The sequence below is a fragment of the Scleropages formosus genome, chromosome 1 (genome assembly GCF_900964775.1).
Source record: "Scleropages formosus chromosome 1, fSclFor1.1, whole genome shotgun sequence".
NCBI lineage: Eukaryota > Metazoa > Chordata > Actinopteri > Osteoglossiformes > Osteoglossidae > Scleropages > Scleropages formosus.
Window position 1 is genome coordinate 172,652 of NC_041806.1, and position 21,298 is coordinate 193,949.

Here is a 21,298-nt window from a genome sequence, read left to right on the forward strand (position 1 = left end):
CAAGTTCAATTTGTTTCTTTTTCTTAATCAATATTAATTAAAACACATGGGGGCGCGGTGGCGCAGTGGGTTGGACCGGGTCCTGCTCTCTGGTGGGTCTGGGGTTCGAGTCCCGCTTGGGGTGCCTTGCGGCGGACTGGCGTCCCGTCCTGGGTGTGTCCCCTCCCCCTCTGGCCATATGCCCTGTGTTACCGGGTAGGCTCCGGTTCCCCGTGACCCCGTATGGGACGAACGGTTCAGAAAACGTGTGTGTGTGTATTAATTAAAACATTTTGTTCATTGGTCCTGTTGTGCTGTATGGTAATGTTGTGCAGCATTCCGTTGTGGTCATGCTCAGCAAACCTCCTCTGTAGTCATACTGTGTAGTCAAGTAGTACGGGCTGCAGAGCGGTCATGCTGAGGGATCTTCCTGTGCAGTAACACACAGCTCACCTTGGTCTGCTGAAGGATGGCCTGAGCCTGAGCCTCTTGGACAGACACAACAGGACCTTTCTGTGCATCGCCCCCATACTGGAACTGGGAGAGGAGAGAGAGATACACGGTCACTGAGAGAACAGGGAGAGAGAGAGAGAGAGAGAGAGAGAGAGAGAGAGAGAGAGAGAGAGAGAGAGAGAGAGAGAGAGAGAGAGATGCACGGTCCCTTGGAGAACTCAGAGAGAGACGCACGGTCACTTGGAGAACTCGGAGAGACTGACTCAGTAGGTTCCCATTTAACCTTTAGCCCTGTGATGCTGAGACACCACGGGAAGGGACAGGGTGCAGGACACACTACAATAGAGGACTCTGAACAGCAGCTCATCCTGGATTCTTTACAGAGTGCTGGTCCGGTGAGCTCGGCCACGAGGGACCTTGTCCAGCAGCGCCGCCCGGTGGCCACATCATGCTGCTTTCTACTCTAAGCATCAGTTGCGTCACAGCAGGTAAGAGGAAGCTGAGCTCCCTACGGGGGACAGGTAATTACAGCGTTCTCTGTCAGACAGGCTGTTCCCACATCTCTCATCTGCAGTCTGGAATCTGAGCAACGACAGCTGGTGCGCGCACACACACACACACACACACACACACACACACACACACACACACACACGCAGTCAGCTCAGAGCTGTGGTCGAAAAGACCGAGGAGGACAGCGGGATGCTGCTGCTGATACTTGTGTTTATGATGGGATGGGATGGGATGGGGAGACCAGCAGGACTCCTACCACACACCTTACACACCTGACACACCTTCGGTGCTCATTGTTGACTGATTCATCTAATAAATCTACAAGGTGTTGCTCATTTGCTGTTGATGACTGACACTGAGGAACACCCAAGAGGAGCTGCGAACACCGTTGGGGGTTAGCGGAACGGAGGTGGTTCTACAAACGCACTAAACCGATGCCACAGTCAATCCTGTTATGCAAACGTACACACACACACGTACCGGCAACATCAGCAAGGTTCCTGGAGGGCCTGGGATACCATCAGCCCCAGCAAGACCTGGTCTCCCAGGAGGCCCCTGGGGGAAGGGTTGTGGAGAGGAAGAGAGAGAGAGACGGATAGAGGTAAAAGGCACCATGTGAGCACTGGAATGTTTGTCCCCGCGGGCAGCAGGTATAAATCACATTAACCACATGCTGATGGCAGGTCATTATCAGATGTGTGTGTGACACTGCAGGAAAGTGAGGAAAGGCTCATGGTGACTGAACTGCGAGAGCAGAGGGGGTTGTGCTTCATAGCAGCACTGTGACACGGAGCTTCGATCCCACCCTCGGCGTCATGCATGCGTTACCTGGGTAACGAAGGAGAGCGACTCACCGGATCGCCAGGGTTTCCCGGGGGTCCCATTGGTCCCATTGGGCCAGGAGGACCGTGAGGTCCCTTGGGGAGAACACACACACACTCACACACACTTGTATTTGACCACAAGGAATTCACAGACTCTTCCTGAATGAATGACCGGGAACACGACGCGACAACAACACACACATGGCCAACATATGAGAGCTGATAGGAACACGGGGCTTTGAGCCCTTAGACGTGTTTATGCTTAAAAAAGGAAAAGTGGGGGAAAATCCCCACAGGCCTCTTCCTAGCACTGCCTGCAGGGAGCACAGTCTGCAGCACATTAAGCGCAGCGAGTGCGTGTGTGTGTGTGCGTGTCTGTGTCTGTGTGCAGATGCATTGCCTTCATCCATAACTGGGATCATTGCTGGGAGCAGACAATCTAGTTACCGCTCGAATTATGTAAAACGCGGTAACGAGAGCCTGGCGGCCATTGGCTCAATAACCGGATCAGTTTTGCGCCTTCGAAGCCACGCTCTAGGGTCACACACAATTGCAGTGTGTTCTCCGGTATTCCTGGCGAAACACCTGGTCTTTAGCAGATAAAGCTTTCCTGGTATGACCATGTTATGATCATGGTGAAATCATTTTACAGCTGATCTGATCTGTCTGCTCGCCGAGACTCAGTCACGCAGGCGCCGTACCTGTGGTCCGGGGGGGCCGTAGGGTCCTCGGACCAGACTGCCCTGCAGGATGTCGGGGGAAGGGGATGAGTGAACGCACACCGACACAGACCGATGCAGGATCAGCCACAGAATCAGACAGCTGTACCACCGATCAGTGGCGGATGAGTGAAAGAGCTCACCGGCTCAAAGACAGCAGGTTCTCCCTTCTGGCCTTTCTCTGGTGTCAAGCTCCTTCCCTGCAGGACGGACAGTTGGGGAGACAGAAGGATGACGGTACGAACACGGAGACGCATGCAAAGGTGGACAGGAAATAGTGGGACAGAGAGAAGGAAAAGAAAAGAGGGATACAGGGGTACAATAACGGAGACAAAGCAGGACAGGGACAGGGGACAGAGGGGACAACGGCAGAGTATGAGCTCTTGCAATAGGCCCTGCATTCATTGTGTAGAATATGCGTTCAGCGCGTGAGAAGTGTGTGCGGAGGCCGCCGTGTCACGTCTTTCTGGGTGTGTTTGATGATTGATGACGCTGGTAACCAGCGTGTGTGACGGGTGTTAACGGCGTTTCTCTGGTTCTGTAGCATGTCGAGGGTGTGTGACGTGTTTCAGTGTGTCAGCAGTGTTAACGTGTAGTAATCGCACTACCAGCATGAGAGTGTAAGTGCTTAGTTCTGTGTGTGTCTGTGTGTGTTAGGGGGTGTACCTCTGTCCCCCATGTCTCCACTCCCTCTCTGTCCACCAGCCTGTAGCGTTCCTCGTACTCCTCGTACTCTTCGTACTCCTCGTAACCCCGTTCACCATCCGTCCCGTTGCCGTAGTCTGCATACTCCACCATCTGTCACCGAGCGTAACTAACAGTCACATACTCGCACACTTACTACGTTAAATTACAACACAGAGCGTAAGGCACGGGGAAAGCTCACCTCGTACTCTGTGATGTTAGGTCCCGCTGTTACCATGGAAACGGAGACATCATCATACAGGTCTCTGTAGAACTCCTCGCCGAACTCCTCCACCTCTGGCTCTTTGGGACGCTTCTCCACCTTCCCCAACAACACAGTGCCGATCAATCCACAAGCCAGAGGTTTCACGCTCACACTGGTTGCGAGTGGTGGCTCCCCTAGTGGCGGGAGGACTCACGTGGGCCTCATCAGGCTCCTGAGACTGGCTGCTGTAAGGCAGTGGGGAGTCACAGTTGGGAATGTAGTTGAGGCAGTAGTCAGCTGCCACCTCAGGGTCTTCAACGATCAGCAGTTGCTGGATGTCACCCTGAGAGAGACCACACACACACACACACACACACACACACAGAAACCCAATTTAGCTGTTGTGTTCTCCAGCTCAGCAACAAGAACATGAAAATATAAGCCCCCTTATCTACCTAAAGGGACATTCTCCTAGTGGACTGTGCTTGATCCCAGTACTGGTGGACTCTCACATTTGGGTCTCCGCCAAGCAAACGTCTGCTGCTCTTGAGTCCCACAGCTACAAGTCGCCATGAGCGAGAAGATCAAAGAACTCTGCTGTTTACCCGTTCAGATCAAGGTCTCATGTGCACAAGTTGAACCCCTGACAGACTGAGATGTGACATCAGTTTGAGACAGAGCTGCAGAAACCCATGTCTTTTTTTACAGCCAGAACTCATTTGGCCTAAAACACTTTCTGAGTAAAACATGGAGGAAGCCAGAAGAACAGACAGAATTTGAGATCACTGACAGCTAATTTTCTGGGAAGGAGACACACACACATTGTCTGAACCCCTTGTCCCATATGGGGTCGCGGGGAGCCGGAACCTAACCCAGGCAACACAGGGCAAAGGGTGGGAGGGGATACACCCAGAACGGGACACTAGTCCATCACAAGGCACCCCAAGTGGGACTCGAACCCCAGGCTCACCGGAGAGCAGGACCTGGGCTAACCCAGTGCGCCACCAAGCCCCCCTGGCAAGGAGACATCGTTCATTAATGCTCCTCAACCTGGCTGAGATCTTGGACAGGTCTTGGACAGGACTATGTCTCTAGCACATGAAGAAGTAAGACACCAACTGCTCCTCATCTTCTCCTTCATCTCCTCTCTGGATCTATTCCACATCGCCATTTCTCTCCCTTCCTACTCCCACCTCCTCCTCCTCTGTGTGCAGTGGACCATCAGTGCCAGTGGCTTCCAGTGGCTTCACCACTTGTAAAAACAAACTTCAAAAACATTATAAAGAAAACATGAGCTCACTACGTTCTTAAGTTCTGATAACGTTTCAAGCTCCCAGTTGCACCTTCTCAGCTCCCAGCTGTCATCCTTAGGAGCTCAAACATCACTTTTCAGAACCTCATTGGTGAACTTTCTCAGCTGAAAACCTCATATCTCAAAACCTCAGCTCTCAACATGCCAGAACCCACCAATCACATCTCTATACTCCAAACCTCACCTTTCCAAACTGAAAAACCCAGATTATCAGACCATACCTTTCAGGTTTCCAAACCTCAAATGTTCAACTTTCCAGTATTCTCGTATTCCAGCCAACCATCCTGACTCTGCCAACCCAGCTCCAACATCTTCAAGCTCCCCCCACAACATTTGTAAACTTCAAGCTTTACCTTGCCTAACCTAAACCCTTAATTCTCCAAACCCTACCCTTCAGTTTTCCAAGCTCCAAACCTTGTGTTCTTAGATCCCCAGTTCTCAACTTTTCAAAACCATACCTTGACTTTGGGAAACTCCACAACTCATGTTTCCACCTTTCTGACTTTGTGCTACTAAATTCCAGCACTCGCTTCTTCGAATCCCACCGCTCACCCTGCCAAATCAGACCCTTCCCTAAGAACTTCTCCCACCACGTTGTAGAGCTCTCACCTCAAACACCTCCTCATCCAAGAGACGTGTCCCAAACACAGTGACCCCATCTGTGCTGACCACAGGGTTGTCCCCTCGTAATAGGTCCAGCGTTTGCATCTTCTCGCAGTCCAAGTAGAGCGTGACAGTCTTGCCCTGCACACTGTAGGCTATCCTGTGCCACCTGGGAAGTGAGAGTCAAGTAGGATGCTTCACCGTTGGTGAATACTTGGATCAGCAGGGACTGAGCATGGTATTACCTGTAAAGACCATGGCCATACAGGCAGAGGTACAATGCATCACCAGTGTAGACCTATATCAGGTGAGGTGACGCACACTGTTTTAACTATAAAGGCCAGGCGGTGAGGTTGGCAGGTGGAGGACCTACTTGCCATCAGCCAGGTTGATCTTCCTGAAGGTGGGGTAGAGCTCAGGTGTGGGCAGCCCCCGGTGGTCCTCGTACAACAGCACAGGAGAGCGACCCACCTCCAGGCCTAGCTGCTGCACCCCCTGATCGTCATACACGGACAGCAGGAAGAACTGGGAGCCCTTCGTTGCCCGCACGGTCGTCATCAAGGAGAAGTCCTCCGGGAAGGTGGAGTCTAGCAGAGAGGATGAGGAAAAACTATGGGAACAGGGGACAGAGTTCATTGTCAAAATGTCTATGAGACACTATTCCCCCCTCTCACACCCCTGAGTCAAAGGAGGGCAATGGTGTGAGCTACCCAGGAACTACTGCTCTCCAACAGCTGGACTAGCCTGTAGATCCTGACTCAGGCTCTTCTGCCACAGCCTCGTGAAATAATGGGCATCTTGAAGGATAAAACCCCACCTCTAATGTGTTGCATTTCACATTTATATTGATATCTGTTCATTACAGCACTTCGAGCTGATGGCTGTATGCCATGGTGGATGAGATCAGCAAATGTGAAGCTGGACATCAGCTCATCACCTTACTATCTTGTAGTGGCTGCAGTGATGGTATAAACAGCCGTGAAAGTTTTCTTCTGGTACCTGTTACTCATTTTTTTTCTAAACAAGCGTTAAGATGTCAGCATTTTTAAAGGTAAATGGGAAGCGTCCAGGGGAATAAGGGATTCGAGACAGAAGAGATGATAGAAATAAGCTGTGAGGAGGTGGTCTGTGAGAGAGGAGAACGATGGGATCGAGGAAGGAAGTGGTGGCTTGGTGTGAGAACTTTGAGATTTCACTGAGGGGGTTGAAAGAATGAAATCACGGAGATGTAAAGAAGCTGTGAAGGTGCAGCTGCAGCCGGGACAGGTGAACATGTCTGTTTTAGCAATAGCAGAAATATGTAACCTAAGGTGATTTTGTGAAATTGGAATAGTGCCTCTCCGCTAATTTTTTTCTTAAAAAACCTTCTGAGTCTTAGACCTTTTTGCACCTTCCCTTATTTACTCTCAGTGAGCAGAAAATCTTGCCTCACTTACCTTTAATAGTGTAAAAAAGATATAGTCATGAGTTCAGCTGAGCCTTGGGAAGCACATGCATGAGGCTGCACCTCTGTTCCCAGACCTGCCAGAGTCCTCAGTGTGGGGTGGAAACAGGAGCAGAGTAGAGTAGGAAAGTGTGCGTGAACAGGGCAGCATGAAGAAACCCCAGAGGGTCCTGTTTTTCATCCCCACCAGGACACAATTCAGTCCTCAACCCCAGCAGGACACAATTGAGAACTGAGTCCTCAACCCCAGCAGGACACAACTGAGTCCTCAACCCCAGCAGGACACAATTGAGAACTGAGTCCTCAACCCCAGCAGGACACAACTGAGTCCTCAACCCCAGCAGGGCACAATTGAGAACTGAGTCCTCAACCCCAGCAGGACACAACTGAGTCCTCAACCCCAGCAGGGCACAATTGAGAATTGAGTCCTCAACCCCAGCAGGACACAATTCAGTGCTCAGCCCTTCTTCAATGCTCAGTGCCAGCACATCCCTGTGGGTGTTCACATCCCATTAGGTCCTGTTTAGACTCTTTACACTCTGCATTAATTTATTAGTACGAACACTGTTTGAAAATAGTATCTATGACACAAAACACCCATCTAAAGGCAGCGCAAGCAGTACAACACATGTAACTTGTACAGGTGCTGCTATAATGCTTGTCTGCACACATACAACTATGTGAATGTTCATAACTTCCTTTACACTGCTGTGGAAATAAGGGCAGTGTCTGAAGAAGAACAAACACCGGGCAGGCAGGGACAGCGGTCGGGCTGAGGAGACACCCATCATCTCTTCACAAGTTGGCCTGTGACCTCAAAAAGCCAACATGAACCGCAGCGTGTATCAGGCACACCGTAATAACAGCCCTGGCACCACGTCCTTTCATAACGCTGCGATGAAAGAGCTCTAAGTTTAGTTACTCTGCACCCGTGTCCTGTGACCCTCTCAAGCAAAATGAAAACAATTTTAATGAGCACTCTTCCGTATCCTGACAATGGGGCGATCACGAAGGACACGCTTGACACTGGAGAGCCTTTCCAAAGTGCACTAGATTTGTGTCACGAGCGCAAAGCCTGCGCTCCATGAATTGTGAATTCACACGTGTAGCACGTACCGGGAAAGAGCTGCTTTGTTGGTGCGCTCAGCTGGATCTTCTTGTCTATCCTGAAGGCGATGTCCGTGTCTCCCCTGTCCTCCCGGCTAGTGCAAAATCCAGCCTCTATGGACACGCCCTCCATGTCCTCCGAGAGTTCCAGGATCTTCAGAACATCAATGGGATCGGCTGCTATGGAGAGTGAGAATAAGAGGTAAGATCTACGGTGAGATGTCAACCGCACGCTGGAAAAATACAACCCCAATTCCAGAAAAGTGGGGAAGGTATCGAAAAAGCTAATAAAAACAAAAAGGTGTGACTTGTAAATGTACTCTTACTTGTATTTAAACAGAAACATAGTATGAAGATGGCAATGAAGGCCCCGTACAACCGCGCAGCTGAACACCTGAAACTTCGCTTCTTAAACTTCACCAGCTGCGTCTTCAGCGCCCAGACGCTTAATAAATGTTATTAAAAGACACGGTGATGTCACACAGTGCGAAACACCCGACTCTCCCAACTTTTGTGGAATGTGTTGCAGGCATCCATTTAAAAATAAACGTACATGTTCAAAAAACATTGCAGCTAACAGGGTGAAACATGAAATACCTTGTTTGTATACTGCTTTTGTTTGAATACAAGTCAAACTATGTTGTCTTTATTAGCATTTTCCATACTGCCCTGACTTCTTTGGAATTGGGGTTGTATTTACACAGACACACACACACTGCTATTAACATCTGATACAGTTTAGCACACAATTGCTGGATAGATGCCACGTTGTCCTAACAGTCTCCCCCCTGCTTGTCTCTCTCCATTGGCTTCCTGCAGCGGCCTGTATGAAGTTCAACGCTGCTTAAGGCCTACAAGACCATCTGTGGATCAGCTCACTGATTCCTACAAGACCTCATCACTCGCTAAACCCTAGCAAGAGCGCTGAGCTCCTCCACCTCTGCCTGCCCTAACCCTAACCCACTCACAGGGGTCCAAAATCAAAAGCCTACTGTTCTCAGTTTTGTCTCCAATGTGGTGGAAGGAGCTCCCCGTGCCCCTCAGAACTGCTGAATCCCTCCCACATTGAAGAAGGGTCTCGAACCCATGTCTTTGAGAGCCACTTCTCTTCTGATCTCCTGACAGCTCCATAAATGAGTCCAACACCATCTGCTGTGATTATCTATGTACTTACTTTCTGAATGTCACTTCTATACGGTCTACTGGAGGGATGTGAACTAGCAATGTAGTGGTGTCACACAAACAAGCTGAGTGTGTGTGTCTGTGTGTGTGTTTGAAGCTCTTTCTCTCTTGTTGATGCACTTTTGTTTGATCTGCATTTTACCATGAAGAACTTGTGATACACTGTTGTAAATATCCCGTAGCGCTTTGGTCTTACCGCAGCAGTTACATTTACTGTGCCGAGTTTACTCTGAGCCCTCCATGCCACATGAGCAGCACAACGTTCTGCATGAACAGCTCATCTGGCTGTCCGTGACAGATGAAAATCATGATCCCCGGGGCCCCCAGGCGAGCAGTGAAACGTCCATCTATCAGCACTGCAGAATTCCTGGCACTCGGCAATGTGCCGAGAACCAATATGTGTATGTTTCATGTACAGTGTGCATAATGCGCAACATCTTTTGCAGAAGTGCTATGGAGCCGTTCTGAGCTGAACTATTCTGATCCCAGTTTTTTACACACTTTTCCTTTATTTGCAGAAGGACTTTCAAGGTACTTTGGTCAAAACCACCCATTACTGCATATAACTACATAAAAATATGACACACATACTGTAAGTAAGAGCACTGGAAACACACACTCTACTTATTACTCTAAACACACAGGAGGAATACGGTCTTTCGTCTCAAATCCATAACCCTGGGACATGTTGGGCACCGTAAGATGTGGCTGGAATTTTGTGTTTTCTTCTCAGACTGTGGGCGGTCAGTGTCTCAACATGTTTGAATTAAACACCCAACTCGGCCCCTCAGCATGTTCCTCTTCGTACTGCAGTCATCATGTCTGGAGGGAAGGCAGCCAGAACATCTTGGACTGCTGGGGTTCAGCATTCAGTTCTACTGTGTCTGTTCTCTTAGGTTGAACTTTTCACTTAGTACTATCGGGTTTGAGTTTTCCTTCTGGTTCTACCGATCGCGGGTTTCAGTTTTCCTTCTGGTTCTACCGATCGCGGGTTTCAGTTTTCCTTCTGGTTCTACCGATCATGGGTTTGAGTTTTGCTTCTTGTTCTACCGATCGCGGGTTTCAGTTTTCCTTCTGGTTCTAACGATCACGAGTTTCAGTTTTCCTTCCGGTTCTACCGATCACAGGTTTAAGTTTTCTCCTGTTTCTTGTAATTGTGGGTTTAGCTTTTTCCTTTTAAATGGTGCAGGAAAAGCTATGTGACCAATTCTATTTGATTCCTTAGTAGAGTATCGTCCTTTTGAAGAACAGAACATTATTCCATTTTAACACTAAACAGAGTACACACTAGGCACTAAAAAAACAGCAAACACTGGACTGGAGAGTGCACACAAAGTAGACCAACTTCGGGAGAGTGACCCCCCACAACGTGTGTAGTAGACAGTAGAGTGTGGACTGGTGCCCAGTGTTCAGTGTCCAGCGTACTCTCCGTGTCCTGTAGTAACCCTGTGGAAGGCGTAGTGCAGGGCAACCTGTACAGAACGCAGAAGGATGCTGTGTGGTCGTCTGAGCTCCAGCGAAAGACAGGCATCTGAGACTCAGCAAAGTGGTCTGGGCTTTGAACAAACACCAAGATGTTAAACATTTGCTGCAGACTATTGAGCAGGAATGAAAAAGAAGAGAATGTGTTTGACCTGAGCTTTCTCTTCCTCTCTCTCTTTCTCTCTCTCTGTATGTCCGATTCCTCCCTCGGGTGGCCCTTGTGTTACTGCACTTTATACTTCAGAGACTGTAAGGAGTAGACAGCAATGTAGTGGTTCAAGGTGTTATCTTCGGACCCACAAGTTGCAGGTTCAAATTTCACCTTTAGCTGTAGTACTGTAACGACCCGCATTATTGTGGGGTGTATGTTTGAGCAGGAAAAGATGTTTATTGTAAATAGCTGAGAATATTGGGTAAAATGTAGTTGAGTAAATGTAGATGTAAAATGTGAAATAATTGTTCAATTGCTCACAGGGATTTTGAGGGCGCGAATGTCTTTTGGACAGCGAAGGTGCATTAAATTTTGCGTTGGAGGTGCGTCGCTGCTGTTCGTGGTGTTTCTGGTAAGTGTAGTTGTTTTGCTACCGCTTTTTCCCGCCGCGCATTCGTGTCATGTAGCTGTGCAGGTTGATAGATACAATGGGTTGTGTGTTTGTGTAGCATTGCGTGGCACTGTAATTATTTTGTTTGTTAAGTAGTATTTAGTGGTTTGTTAAGACGACTGTTCTCCGGATCATTTCTATGTCCTGTAGCGGGAGTGGGCGTGACTCCGTGACTTCGATTAATCGCGTCTGGTTGGTTGTTTTTTTTGGTCGCCATTGTTGGTGTAGTTTCGGTTTCGATTAGGATGTCAGCTGATAGGCAGTAGCCTGGTTTAAATAGTGACTGGTGAGCCGTAGCGGCAGCCGTTGCGGCGGCCTCTTGGTGCGAAGACTCGGGGTGCAAAAACAAGGGAGTCTACCTGCGGGAGCCCACCGAGGAAGGCCACCGTTACAGTTGTCCTCAGGAGAGCATACGTCCAACATGTCGGCCATCAAAGTCTTCTACGGTAAGCAAGCCGTGCAATTTCGCCACCGTTGGAGACCCGGGCGCTCTCACTGCTACAGTAACCTGGTTTATCTTCACCTGTCAAACCCTCCATCCTGCTTCAATTTCTCCATGGGACTCTGGAACTGCCAGTCCTCTGTGAGAAAGGCTGACTTCATACCAGCCTACGCCTTTCATCTCTCACTGGACCTCCTGGCCCTAACTGAAACTTGGATCACCCCAGACAACTCAGCCACACCTGCAGCACTCTCCACTAATTATTCCTTCTCTCACACCTCTTGTCCCTCCGACAGAGGTGGAGGCACAGGTCTGCTCATCTCTCCCCGGTGGGAATATTCTCTTCTCTTTCTTCACCTGCATGATCTGTCTTCCTCTGAATGCCATGCTGTCTCTATCACTGCCCCAATCACTCTTGTTGTGGTTGTCCTCCATCGCTCTCCTGGCCTTCTTGGCCGCTTCTTGGATGACCTTGACATCTTGTTGAGCTCTCTGCCAGGGGACAACTCTCCGCTGATTCTCCTGGGTCACTTCAACCTGCATGTTGATGACATTCATGCAAGGGGCCTTCTGTTGCTCCTGCAGTCCTTTGATCTCTTCCTGTCTCAATCCCCTGCTACTCACAAAGCGGGCAACTGTCTTGACCTTGTATTTTCCCGCAACTGTGGCTGTCCTGTCCTCTCTGTCACTCCGCTGCATGTCTCTGACCACTTCTTCATTTCCTTTCAACCCTGCCTCACCACTAACTCCTTGCCTCTTTCTGCTCCCGTTGTCACCTTTCGCCGCAACTTAAAATCTCTCTCACCTTCCTGCTTTGCCTCTGCTACTCTGGCCGCTCTCCCTTCTGCTCCACAATTCTTAGATCTATCTACAGATGATGCCGCTAACACTTTCCTTTCTGCCCTGTCTTCCACCCTTGACTCTCTCTGTCCTCTGTCTTCTAGACCAGCACGCCCCATTGCTGCCCCACGGCTGTCTGATACGTTACGTGCTAACAGGACCAAACTGCGGGCGGCAGAGCGAAGATGACGTAAATCCAAAACTCCATTGGACCTCGATGCTTACCAGTCACTCTTGGCTGCTTTTCAGTCTGCTATCTCTTCAGCTAAAACCTCCTTCTTCCACAACAAAATACAGTCTGCATCCAAAAAACCACACAGACTCTTTGCCACCTTCTCATCCCTTCTGTGTCCCCTGCCACCTCCTCCTCCCTCTTCTCTCATTACTGAAGACTTTGCTTTGTTTTTCAGAGACAAAGTCAAAGCGATCACTGATAAATTCTCACTATCAACCTGCCCAGTTTACACTGGACCTCTCTGGGAAGCTATCCTCTCCAACTCCAAGCTGCTCTCTGAATCTGAAGTCGCTGACTTCCTGATATTGCGCAGAGCCACCACCTGCTCGATTGATCTGATCCCATCATTACTCCTTCAGAACATTTCCCCGCAACTCTCCTCTTTCATCTCTTCTATCATCAACTCCTCACTCTCCTCTGGCTGTTTCCCAGCTGCCTTCAAAACCGCTTTAATTTCACCTCTGTTAAAAAAATCCTCCCTGGACCCCAATCTGGTTGAGAATTACAGACTGGTCTCTCTCCTCTCCTTCCTGTCCAAAACCCTTGAGCAGGCAGCCTGTGATCAACTGTCCAATTTCCCCACCCGGAACCATCTCCTTGATGGTTATCAGTCTGGTTTCAAAGTTGGTCACTCCACTGAGACCGCCCTTCTGACGGTATCTGATGCTCTCCAAGCTGCTAGAGCTGCCTCCCAGCTGCTAGAGCTGTCCTCATCTTCCTCAATCTGTCTGCAGCATTCGACACTGTAAATCATCGGATTCTACTCTCATCTCCTAACCAGCTTGTGATCAAAGGTGCAGAACTAAGATGGTTTGAGTCCTACCTCTCTGACAGATCCTATCAAGTGGTCTGGCGGAGCTCTCATTCTTCTCCTCTGCCTCTCTCAACCGGTGTTCCACAGGGTTTGGTATCGGGTCCTCTTCTTTTCTCCATCTACACCTCCTCCCTCAGTCCGGTCATAGCCTCCCATGGATTCAAATACCACTGCTATGCTGATGATACCCAGCTTTTCCTCTCCTTTCCACCTGGTGCGTCAGACATCTCCGCATGCATTGCTGCCTGCCTGTCGGACATCTCTTCATAGATGTATGATCACCACCTCCAACCAAACCTCTCCAAAACAGAGATTCTTTACCTCCCAGCTGGCCTGTCCTCCTGTCACAACCTCTCGATCAAACTGGACAACTCACTTATCTCACTTAGCTCCTTTGCTAAGAGTCTGGGAGTTATGATTGATGCGAGTCTGTCATTCTCTCAACATATTGAACCCACAACCCGGTCCTGCAGATACATTCTGCATAATATTCCTAGGATCCGTCCCTACCTCGCTACTGACTCAACCCAACTACTTGTCCAGGCCATGGTGACTTCCCGTCTGAACTACTGCAACTCTCTTCTGTGTGGCCTTCCTGCTAATGCCATCAAACTTCTGCAGATTCTACAGAATGCTGCTGCACGAGTTGTGTTTGATTTTCCAAAGTGTTCACATGTATCTCCTCTACTCATTTCTCTGCTCTGGCTTCCTATAGCTGTCCGAATCAAATTCAAAACCCTGGTTACTGTGTACAAATGGATCAATAGAACTGCTCCTGGCTATTTACAGGACTTGATCAACCGGTACACTCCAGCCAGGCCCCTTCGCTCATCTACTTCTGCTCGCTTGGTGGTCCCGTGCATGAAAGGCAAAGCTCGGAGGTTCTCGGTTCTGGGTCCGTTGTGGTGGAATGACCTTCCCCTGTCACTCAGAACTGTGGAAACTCTGTCTGTTTTCAAGAATGGTCTGAAAACCCACCTTTTCCAGATCCACTTTGCTCAAGATCTCTTCAGATCATCTATGGTGTAACTGTTCACGCATCGTAACTCCAGAAGGATCCCCAGATATAACCTTTATTCAGCCATTACTCTGGTATTGTACTGCTCATTTCTGTATCTTATAATATTTAATAAAAAAAAGATTGGTGTGCGTATCGGGATTTGTCTGTGTCTCATGCACCTACTTGAGCAATGAACCTCAGTGTAGCAAGTGGTAGGTAACAAACTAGGTTTGCTTGAGACTTTCATGTCTGCAGCTATGTCTCCTTCTCTCAATGTAATGCATAAATTGTACTTTTGCTGAGATGTATGTCGCTTTGGACAAAAGCGTCTGCTAAATGAATAAATGTAAATGTAAATGAAGGTGGACAAAAGCTTGAGAAAGGCTAAGCAGGCTGGTTTAAGGTGCAGGTCCTGGAGGAAAAGGGGCCATTGGACCAAGAGCATTATTTCCCTGCATTCGTGCCGGTACCTCTTGCTGTGTGCCGCTGTTCCAATAAACACCCACAATGAATGGTGTTCGTGTGTCCTTTTTTGCCCCATCTGAACCTAGAATGCATAGCGCTACATTGGTGTAAGAGTGGGATGGGTCACGGCGATGAGAGGCTGGATTCAAGAGCTGTGGAACCCTGACGATATGGTATGGCAGAGTCGGACAAGGCGACCAGCTGGCAGTTGGAGAGAGGAAAACAAATTTATTATAATAACAGCATGGAACGTGAACTGAATCCTGATCTCTCATCTGTTCCATAAACTGTCACTACATTATGAGAATAAATAAAAATAAAATGAAAATATTCTCTTTCAATTCTTCATACAGCTATTTGTGTAATGCATGCTGGTAAAAATGGTGGTATTACACTAACCGACTTCGTACTTCTAGAATTGTGTGTCGGCATCTCTGTCTTCTCGGTCCCTTGGTGTCTACCAAATACATAAACGTAATCGTAAGTGTTTCATTCTAACATGATTGATGGTTGAAGCTGTAAATATGATCTGTATGATAAAATAGGTATGATTCTATAAACTGTAAATTTCCCTCCCAAGATGCCTTGCGCTACATATAGGTAAGTTTCTGCACATAGTGAAATGAATGTACTGTACTGTGTTCTCTGATGTTCTTAGATGTTCCCATAAATGTTGGTGCTATGCTAGCTTTGCTGTGAATCGATAACCTGGGATGGGAGTTGTGCTGTTGACCGTCACCTGCGAGGGGTTCATCCAAGTGTGGTTGTGCAGCCTGTTTTGCCTTATGGAGGTCAAAGAAGCGCATGAATGGAAGGAACATGCTACTGTTTCAGTGCCTATTGTATGAGAAATCGATACATGTTTCCACAAGCTGTTGAGGTGGTTTCTCAAAGTACGGGACCCCGCTATCTGACGGATGACTGTCCTGGAGTTTCGCAAGACCTGAAGAAACCATGAATCTCTAGGACCAGAATTCTACAGCCACCAAAGTCACTATGGAAGAACTTGTGGAAGAGGTAAAGCAGGTCAACAGAGATTGTGACCTTATAGGACCATGGCTGAGTAGTTCTATAGACACAATGACCCAGCAGGACCAGGGTAAAAACAAAGTAGAAAGTAACATTCAAAAGCTTTCAGGTGTACAAACTGTTACGGTGTAAAGCTTTACCTACACTGCAGTGTAAGAAACATGTAAAACCTCTCGATGGTGAGTAGCAGAAGATCTTCACTCTGTGAGCTGACACTGAACCATGACATGTGCGCGAGCACACACACACACACACACACACACACACACATGTACCTGTGTGCAGGGTCATGGTTTTGCCCAGTGATGTGCATGAAAAAGAAGGATGGAGGATGGAGCTGAGGAGAGAGGGAAAGACACAAAGAATGTGGATGCTTGTGCTCTGCTGAGAGCATGTCTCCACTAGCAGGACTCCTGCTGTTCAACCCTTCCTGTCAGTTTACATAATCCAGTGTGTGTGTGTGTGTGTGTGTGCGCGCGTGCACAAGCCTGTCACTGTATGCATGCACAGTGATGTGAGAACACACGCTCTTTTGGTTTTATAGTTTTTACGCATTACTACACAGCAGTTCCTTCTCTGAGCTCATCACAGGTATCTCCTGACCCCGGCTTGTTACCGCAAAGCTGGAAGCTCCAGAGCAAAGTTGTACGTACAGGAAGCAGAACTTCCTGAAGATCAGCTCATCATGTGCTCTTGACTGGCATCGCATGGGTGTCATCACCATCTTAACTGACCAAGGATCAGTGAGGGAGCACTTCATTCTTGGTTCAATGAGTATGAATCCATCCGTTTTTAGTAACTGCTTCTCCAGCGCAGGCTTGTCATGGTCTGGAGCCTTTGCAGGACAAATAAAGCAGGGAAGACTCTGGGCACAAGTATGCCAGTCCATCACAAGGCTAGCGCGCGCACACACACAGCAATTTAGAGTGACCAGTTCCAGAAAACCCAGATGAAGTCCATGCAAACACACTAACAATGCCATACAGATTCAAACGCGCAGCTGAGGACGTGCGCAGCACCAGTGCTACCTGCTGTGCCACCCTGAATAGATAATGACGCTGAGCTCTGTTCTGGGTTATATGTCACAGGAGACGTGAGCTGTACCTCCTGTTTGATTTGGTGTGAACTAGATGACCTCATTCATTAACCTGGTAATTTTATTCATGTAGATTTTTGGGCAAGAACTATTATTTTAAATGGAGTCATTTTTTAAAAGTTCTTTTACCTTAGTATTGTTTTTACCTAGGGGGCGCGGTGGCGCAGTGGGTTGGACTGGGTCCTGCTCTCTGGTGGGTCTGGGGTTCGAGTCCCGCTTGGGATGCCTCGCGGCGGACTGGCGTCCCGTCCTGGGTGTGTCCCCTCCCCCTCCAGCCTTGCTGGGTTAGGCTCCGGCTCCCCGCAACCCCGTATGGGACAAGTGTGTGTGTGTGTGTGTGTGTGTGTGTGTGTGTGTGTGTGTGTGTTTTTTTTTTACCTACACTACTCACCTTTGTCCCCCCGCTACTTATTGGGATCCCCCCTCACCTCTTACCCAGGTGATGGGTGAGAAGACTCATTGCAAACAGACACATGCACACACTCAACACATCGACATACAAATGCAAAACCACTAAGACAGCAAGAAACACACACACACACACACACACTATCAATAGGCTGTCCCTTGCCTGCAGAACTCAAGTTCAAGTGTGTGAGTGTCACGGAGTGAGTGTGTTTCACTGATGTATGGACGAGTGACCCATTGTAAGTAGTGTATCTAGCAGTGAAAGTCACCTTGGTCAATAAGGTGTGTGGGCTAGTAACACTACGTAGTATCCATTGTAAGTCGCTTTGGACAAAAGCGTCTGCTAAGTGAATAAATGTAATGTAAATGTAAGTCTTTATTGTCATTCCTCTATACAGCTTGTGTAAAGTGGAACGAAATGTCGTTCCTTCGGAGACCACGGTGCAAGACAGAACGTAGCACAAGACAACAAATAAATACACAGGACAGGACGTGGAAGCGGGTATAGCTGTGAGTCACTCAAGTCATGATGAGTCCAGTCATCGGGCGGCGAGCAGATGTTCAGGTCACAGCGAAGGCGTTAAAGCGATGCTTTAATTCTTGTTTATACATAAGGCATATCTGCTCTGGCGTGGACACGCATCGAGAGCTGATTACAGCTAAATTACAGAGCAGAGAGGAAACACATCTGTTTTCGAGCACAGCGTGACCACGCCTCTCGTTCTCCGACCACAGTGTCACACTCCCCAGTTGGGCTTGTACCAACCTCTCTGGGTCCTCCAGCCCTCTCTCAGTGCTCCTATCAGAGCCCAGATGAAAGCACAGCAGACGGCCCCCCACTCGGGCACCTCCGGTGGGACTGCCTTGGCACGAGGATCAGAGGAAAGCACAGCAGCGCCCCCCAGGCGACGGACCGCGCTCGCTCTGTTGGCCCAAGAGGCTCTTAAGCGGAAACAGCAGAGCTTCCACAGCACATGAGCACCATGAGGATAGAGAGGAGGGGTTTCCCAGTTTGTTTCTCTTCATATTTTTCTTTTTCATGGCTTTTTATTTTATTGTTAGAAGAACAGAACCGCCCCGGATCACAGCCATGTATGGTAGAATCATGTGTAAATGTAACGGCGAAATGGATGTTAACCAGGGGTCAGTGGTTTGCAGCAAGCAGGTACCTGAGCTCCGGGGAGACAGCAGTCCCCAGAGACATCAAGGCTCTGCTGGTCAGCCTGAATGGGAAACACAGTCAGTGCCAGGAGGAGCAATGGACAGAGATGTGGAGAGAGTCGTTTCATCAGCGGACAGGTTGCCCTCACAGGATGTCACCTGCAGAACAGCTGGCACTGATGTTTGAGAGCTACTCAGGAAGAACAGCAATCGACAGCATACAGAGCAACATGATGGTCACCAGCTCCTACTCTTCTTCCGGTGGATCTCTCACTCTTAAGATCCACATCCGACCGCACATGGGGCGCTGCAGTTCCGCCAGTGCTTTCGGTGTAGCCCGGTCCAGGGGGGCACCGTAGCCGTTTTGACAACGTCACTGACGATCCAAAACCACAGCTGACCAAACATACTGCCTGTAGTCCTCCTATAGCGCTTCTCAATGCTCCTATTCACAGCTGTGAGCAGGTCTAAGGTGATGATCATGAACATGAGAAGAGGAGGGCTGAGGAGGATCAATAGGCCAAGGATCCTCAAATGGCTCCTCAGCAGCACCTCGGAGACCCCCAGCGTGAACCGGTCCAGACTAAGGACCGATTCATGTGCCAGGTACCGGTCTACAGCACCACACACCCTCTGCGGTCCATTTTGTTGAGGACCATGAAGCAGTTGGGTTCGAGCCGTGTGGTACATGGGTCAATAAACGATGAACCATAACGACAAGTGTGAGAGCACAGGCTGACTCGAGTGCTTAGAGCAACTCACACACCGGGGTGAACTCTGAAAGTGTGCGAGTGTGACGTGACGTGGCGAACAAGTCGAGACAATGTCCGACACATGTTGGAGAGAAATGACTGAATACCTCAGGAAAACTGTTATAGCAACAACGTAACTAAACACAGATCGAGAAGCTGTGCAAGAGAAACAGTGGAGCAAATCAGACAAAGTCGGGTTTTAACCGGAACTAATTATGGCCAAGAGCAGCTCAGCTGTGAATAATTTAACAGAATATTAATTTATTTTAATTCAATTTAATGAAAGTGTGGAATAAGAGCTCCCGGGGAGAAGAGGAACAGGCTCAACAGTCAAGTCCGAGTAGAAACCAGACGCAGCAGCTCCTGTGGGGTGGAAGCAGGAGCCAAAGATGAGGCTCAGCATGACCCGCCCCAACAGCAGCACACCTGTATGACTTTCACAGTTATAGTCATTTTGATTTGATGGCCTTACATCACATTTATTTATTTATCAGACGAAGGGGGCGCGGTGGGTTAGACCGGGTCCTGCTCTCCAGTGGGGCTGGGGTTCGAATCCCGCTTGGGGTGCCTTGCGACGGACTGGCGTCCCGTCCTGGGTGTGTCCCCTCCGCCTCTGGCCTTCCGCCCTGTGGGCTCCGGTTCCCCGTGACCCCGTATGGGAGACGCGGTTCAGAAAATGTGTGTGTGTATTTATCAGACACTTTTCTCCAAAGCAACTTCCAGTGAACTCTATGTAGTGTTATGAGCCCACACACCTTATTCACTGCACTGACTTACACTGGCTCACTCATCCATACATCAGTGGAACACACACACTCCCTCTATTACTCACACACTGTGGGGGAACCTGAACAGCATGTCTTTGGAGTGTGGGAGGAAACCAGAGCACATCCATGAAAACTCCACACAGACTGAGCAGGGTTCAAACCCACGTCCTCTGACACCACCCAGGCAACTCTAGACAGCAGTGCTACCCGCTATGCCACCATGCCACTCTTACCACCTTTATATTAATGCATCTCACCAAGGAAGGAGTTCCTCTCACTTTATCAAGTTCTCAAGATGCCCTCAACTTAGCAGATTCTCAAGGAGCTCCTTCTGGAGCTGCTCTCACTCGAGCAGGCTGTGAAGGAGCTGATCTCACCAATGTCACTTTACCTGCCCGTACGGCCGCCACCAGGAGAAGAAGTAAGAAGGACGCTGCCCATGTTCTCCACGCGGAGCTCCAGTCCATCTCTGCTGCTTCGTCACGATCTGCTCCTGGATGATGATGATCTCTCTGGGATTCATGTGATCGCAGGTGAAGTGGGAAGAAAGAGTGCGGTGCAGCGCATCCACCGAACACTCTATTATTATTATTATTATTATTATTATTATTATTATTATTATTATTATAGCTCTGCAGCTCCTTCAAGGCGCAGACACTCCTGGTCACCGGCTTGCTGTAAATCTCCGTTCCCGAGCGCACCGCCACCTTTCGCTCCTGAATTCTCTCCCTCTTTTTCTCTCTCTTTCTCTCTCTTTCCCTCCTTCTCTTCGCAGCTTCCCGTCGCTCCTCCCGCCCTCAGTCTTTCGCCCCCTCCTCCTGCGAGCGGCTGCAGCGCAGCGATACACATTAAATAATATAATGTAAATGTTTCACCTTCGAGCTCTGATCTCCTCATTTACTTTTGCGTTAACCTCACGGACGATGAGCTTCAGCGATGACGTCTCTGATGATTGAAGTCACTGATGACCATGTGTCAGTGATGATGAAAGTCACCGATCACCATCATCCCAGTGATGATTCAAGTCACTGATGACCATCTCAGTGATGATGCCCTAAGCTTTGCTTCGCTGTGCACTGACCGCACTGACAGCACCTGTACATGATACTCCGCATGGTAAACACCTCCACCCCCGCTGTTACATTTGTCCACATAACGGACACTTTTCTCCAAAGCCACG

The 21,298-nt window shown here is 49.0% G+C and overlaps 1 protein-coding gene across 1 annotated transcript in view; it reads right to left on the bottom strand.

Moving 5' to 3' along the window:
- col5a3b (collagen, type V, alpha 3b) overlaps positions 1-21,046 on the bottom strand; it is a 40,994-nt gene extending 19,948 nt beyond the window's left edge. The window contains exons 1-12 of the mRNA XM_018728008.2: positions 20,510-21,046; positions 7,853-8,023; positions 5,666-5,879; positions 5,299-5,461; positions 3,592-3,720; positions 3,375-3,485; positions 3,176-3,286; positions 2,632-2,688; positions 2,471-2,512; positions 1,800-1,862; positions 1,426-1,500; positions 433-516 (exon numbers count right to left, since the gene is read on the bottom strand). Of these exons, the coding sequence (XP_018583524.2) occupies positions 433-516; positions 1,426-1,500; positions 1,800-1,862; positions 2,471-2,512; positions 2,632-2,688; positions 3,176-3,286; positions 3,375-3,485; positions 3,592-3,720; positions 5,299-5,461; positions 5,666-5,879; positions 7,853-8,023; positions 20,510-20,585 (1,296 nt within the window). The 5' untranslated portion in view covers positions 20,586-21,046. The remainder of the gene's footprint in view (positions 1-432; positions 517-1,425; positions 1,501-1,799; positions 1,863-2,470; positions 2,513-2,631; positions 2,689-3,175; positions 3,287-3,374; positions 3,486-3,591; positions 3,721-5,298; positions 5,462-5,665; positions 5,880-7,852; positions 8,024-20,509) is intronic.
- Positions 21,047-21,298: the final 252 nt, after the last annotated feature.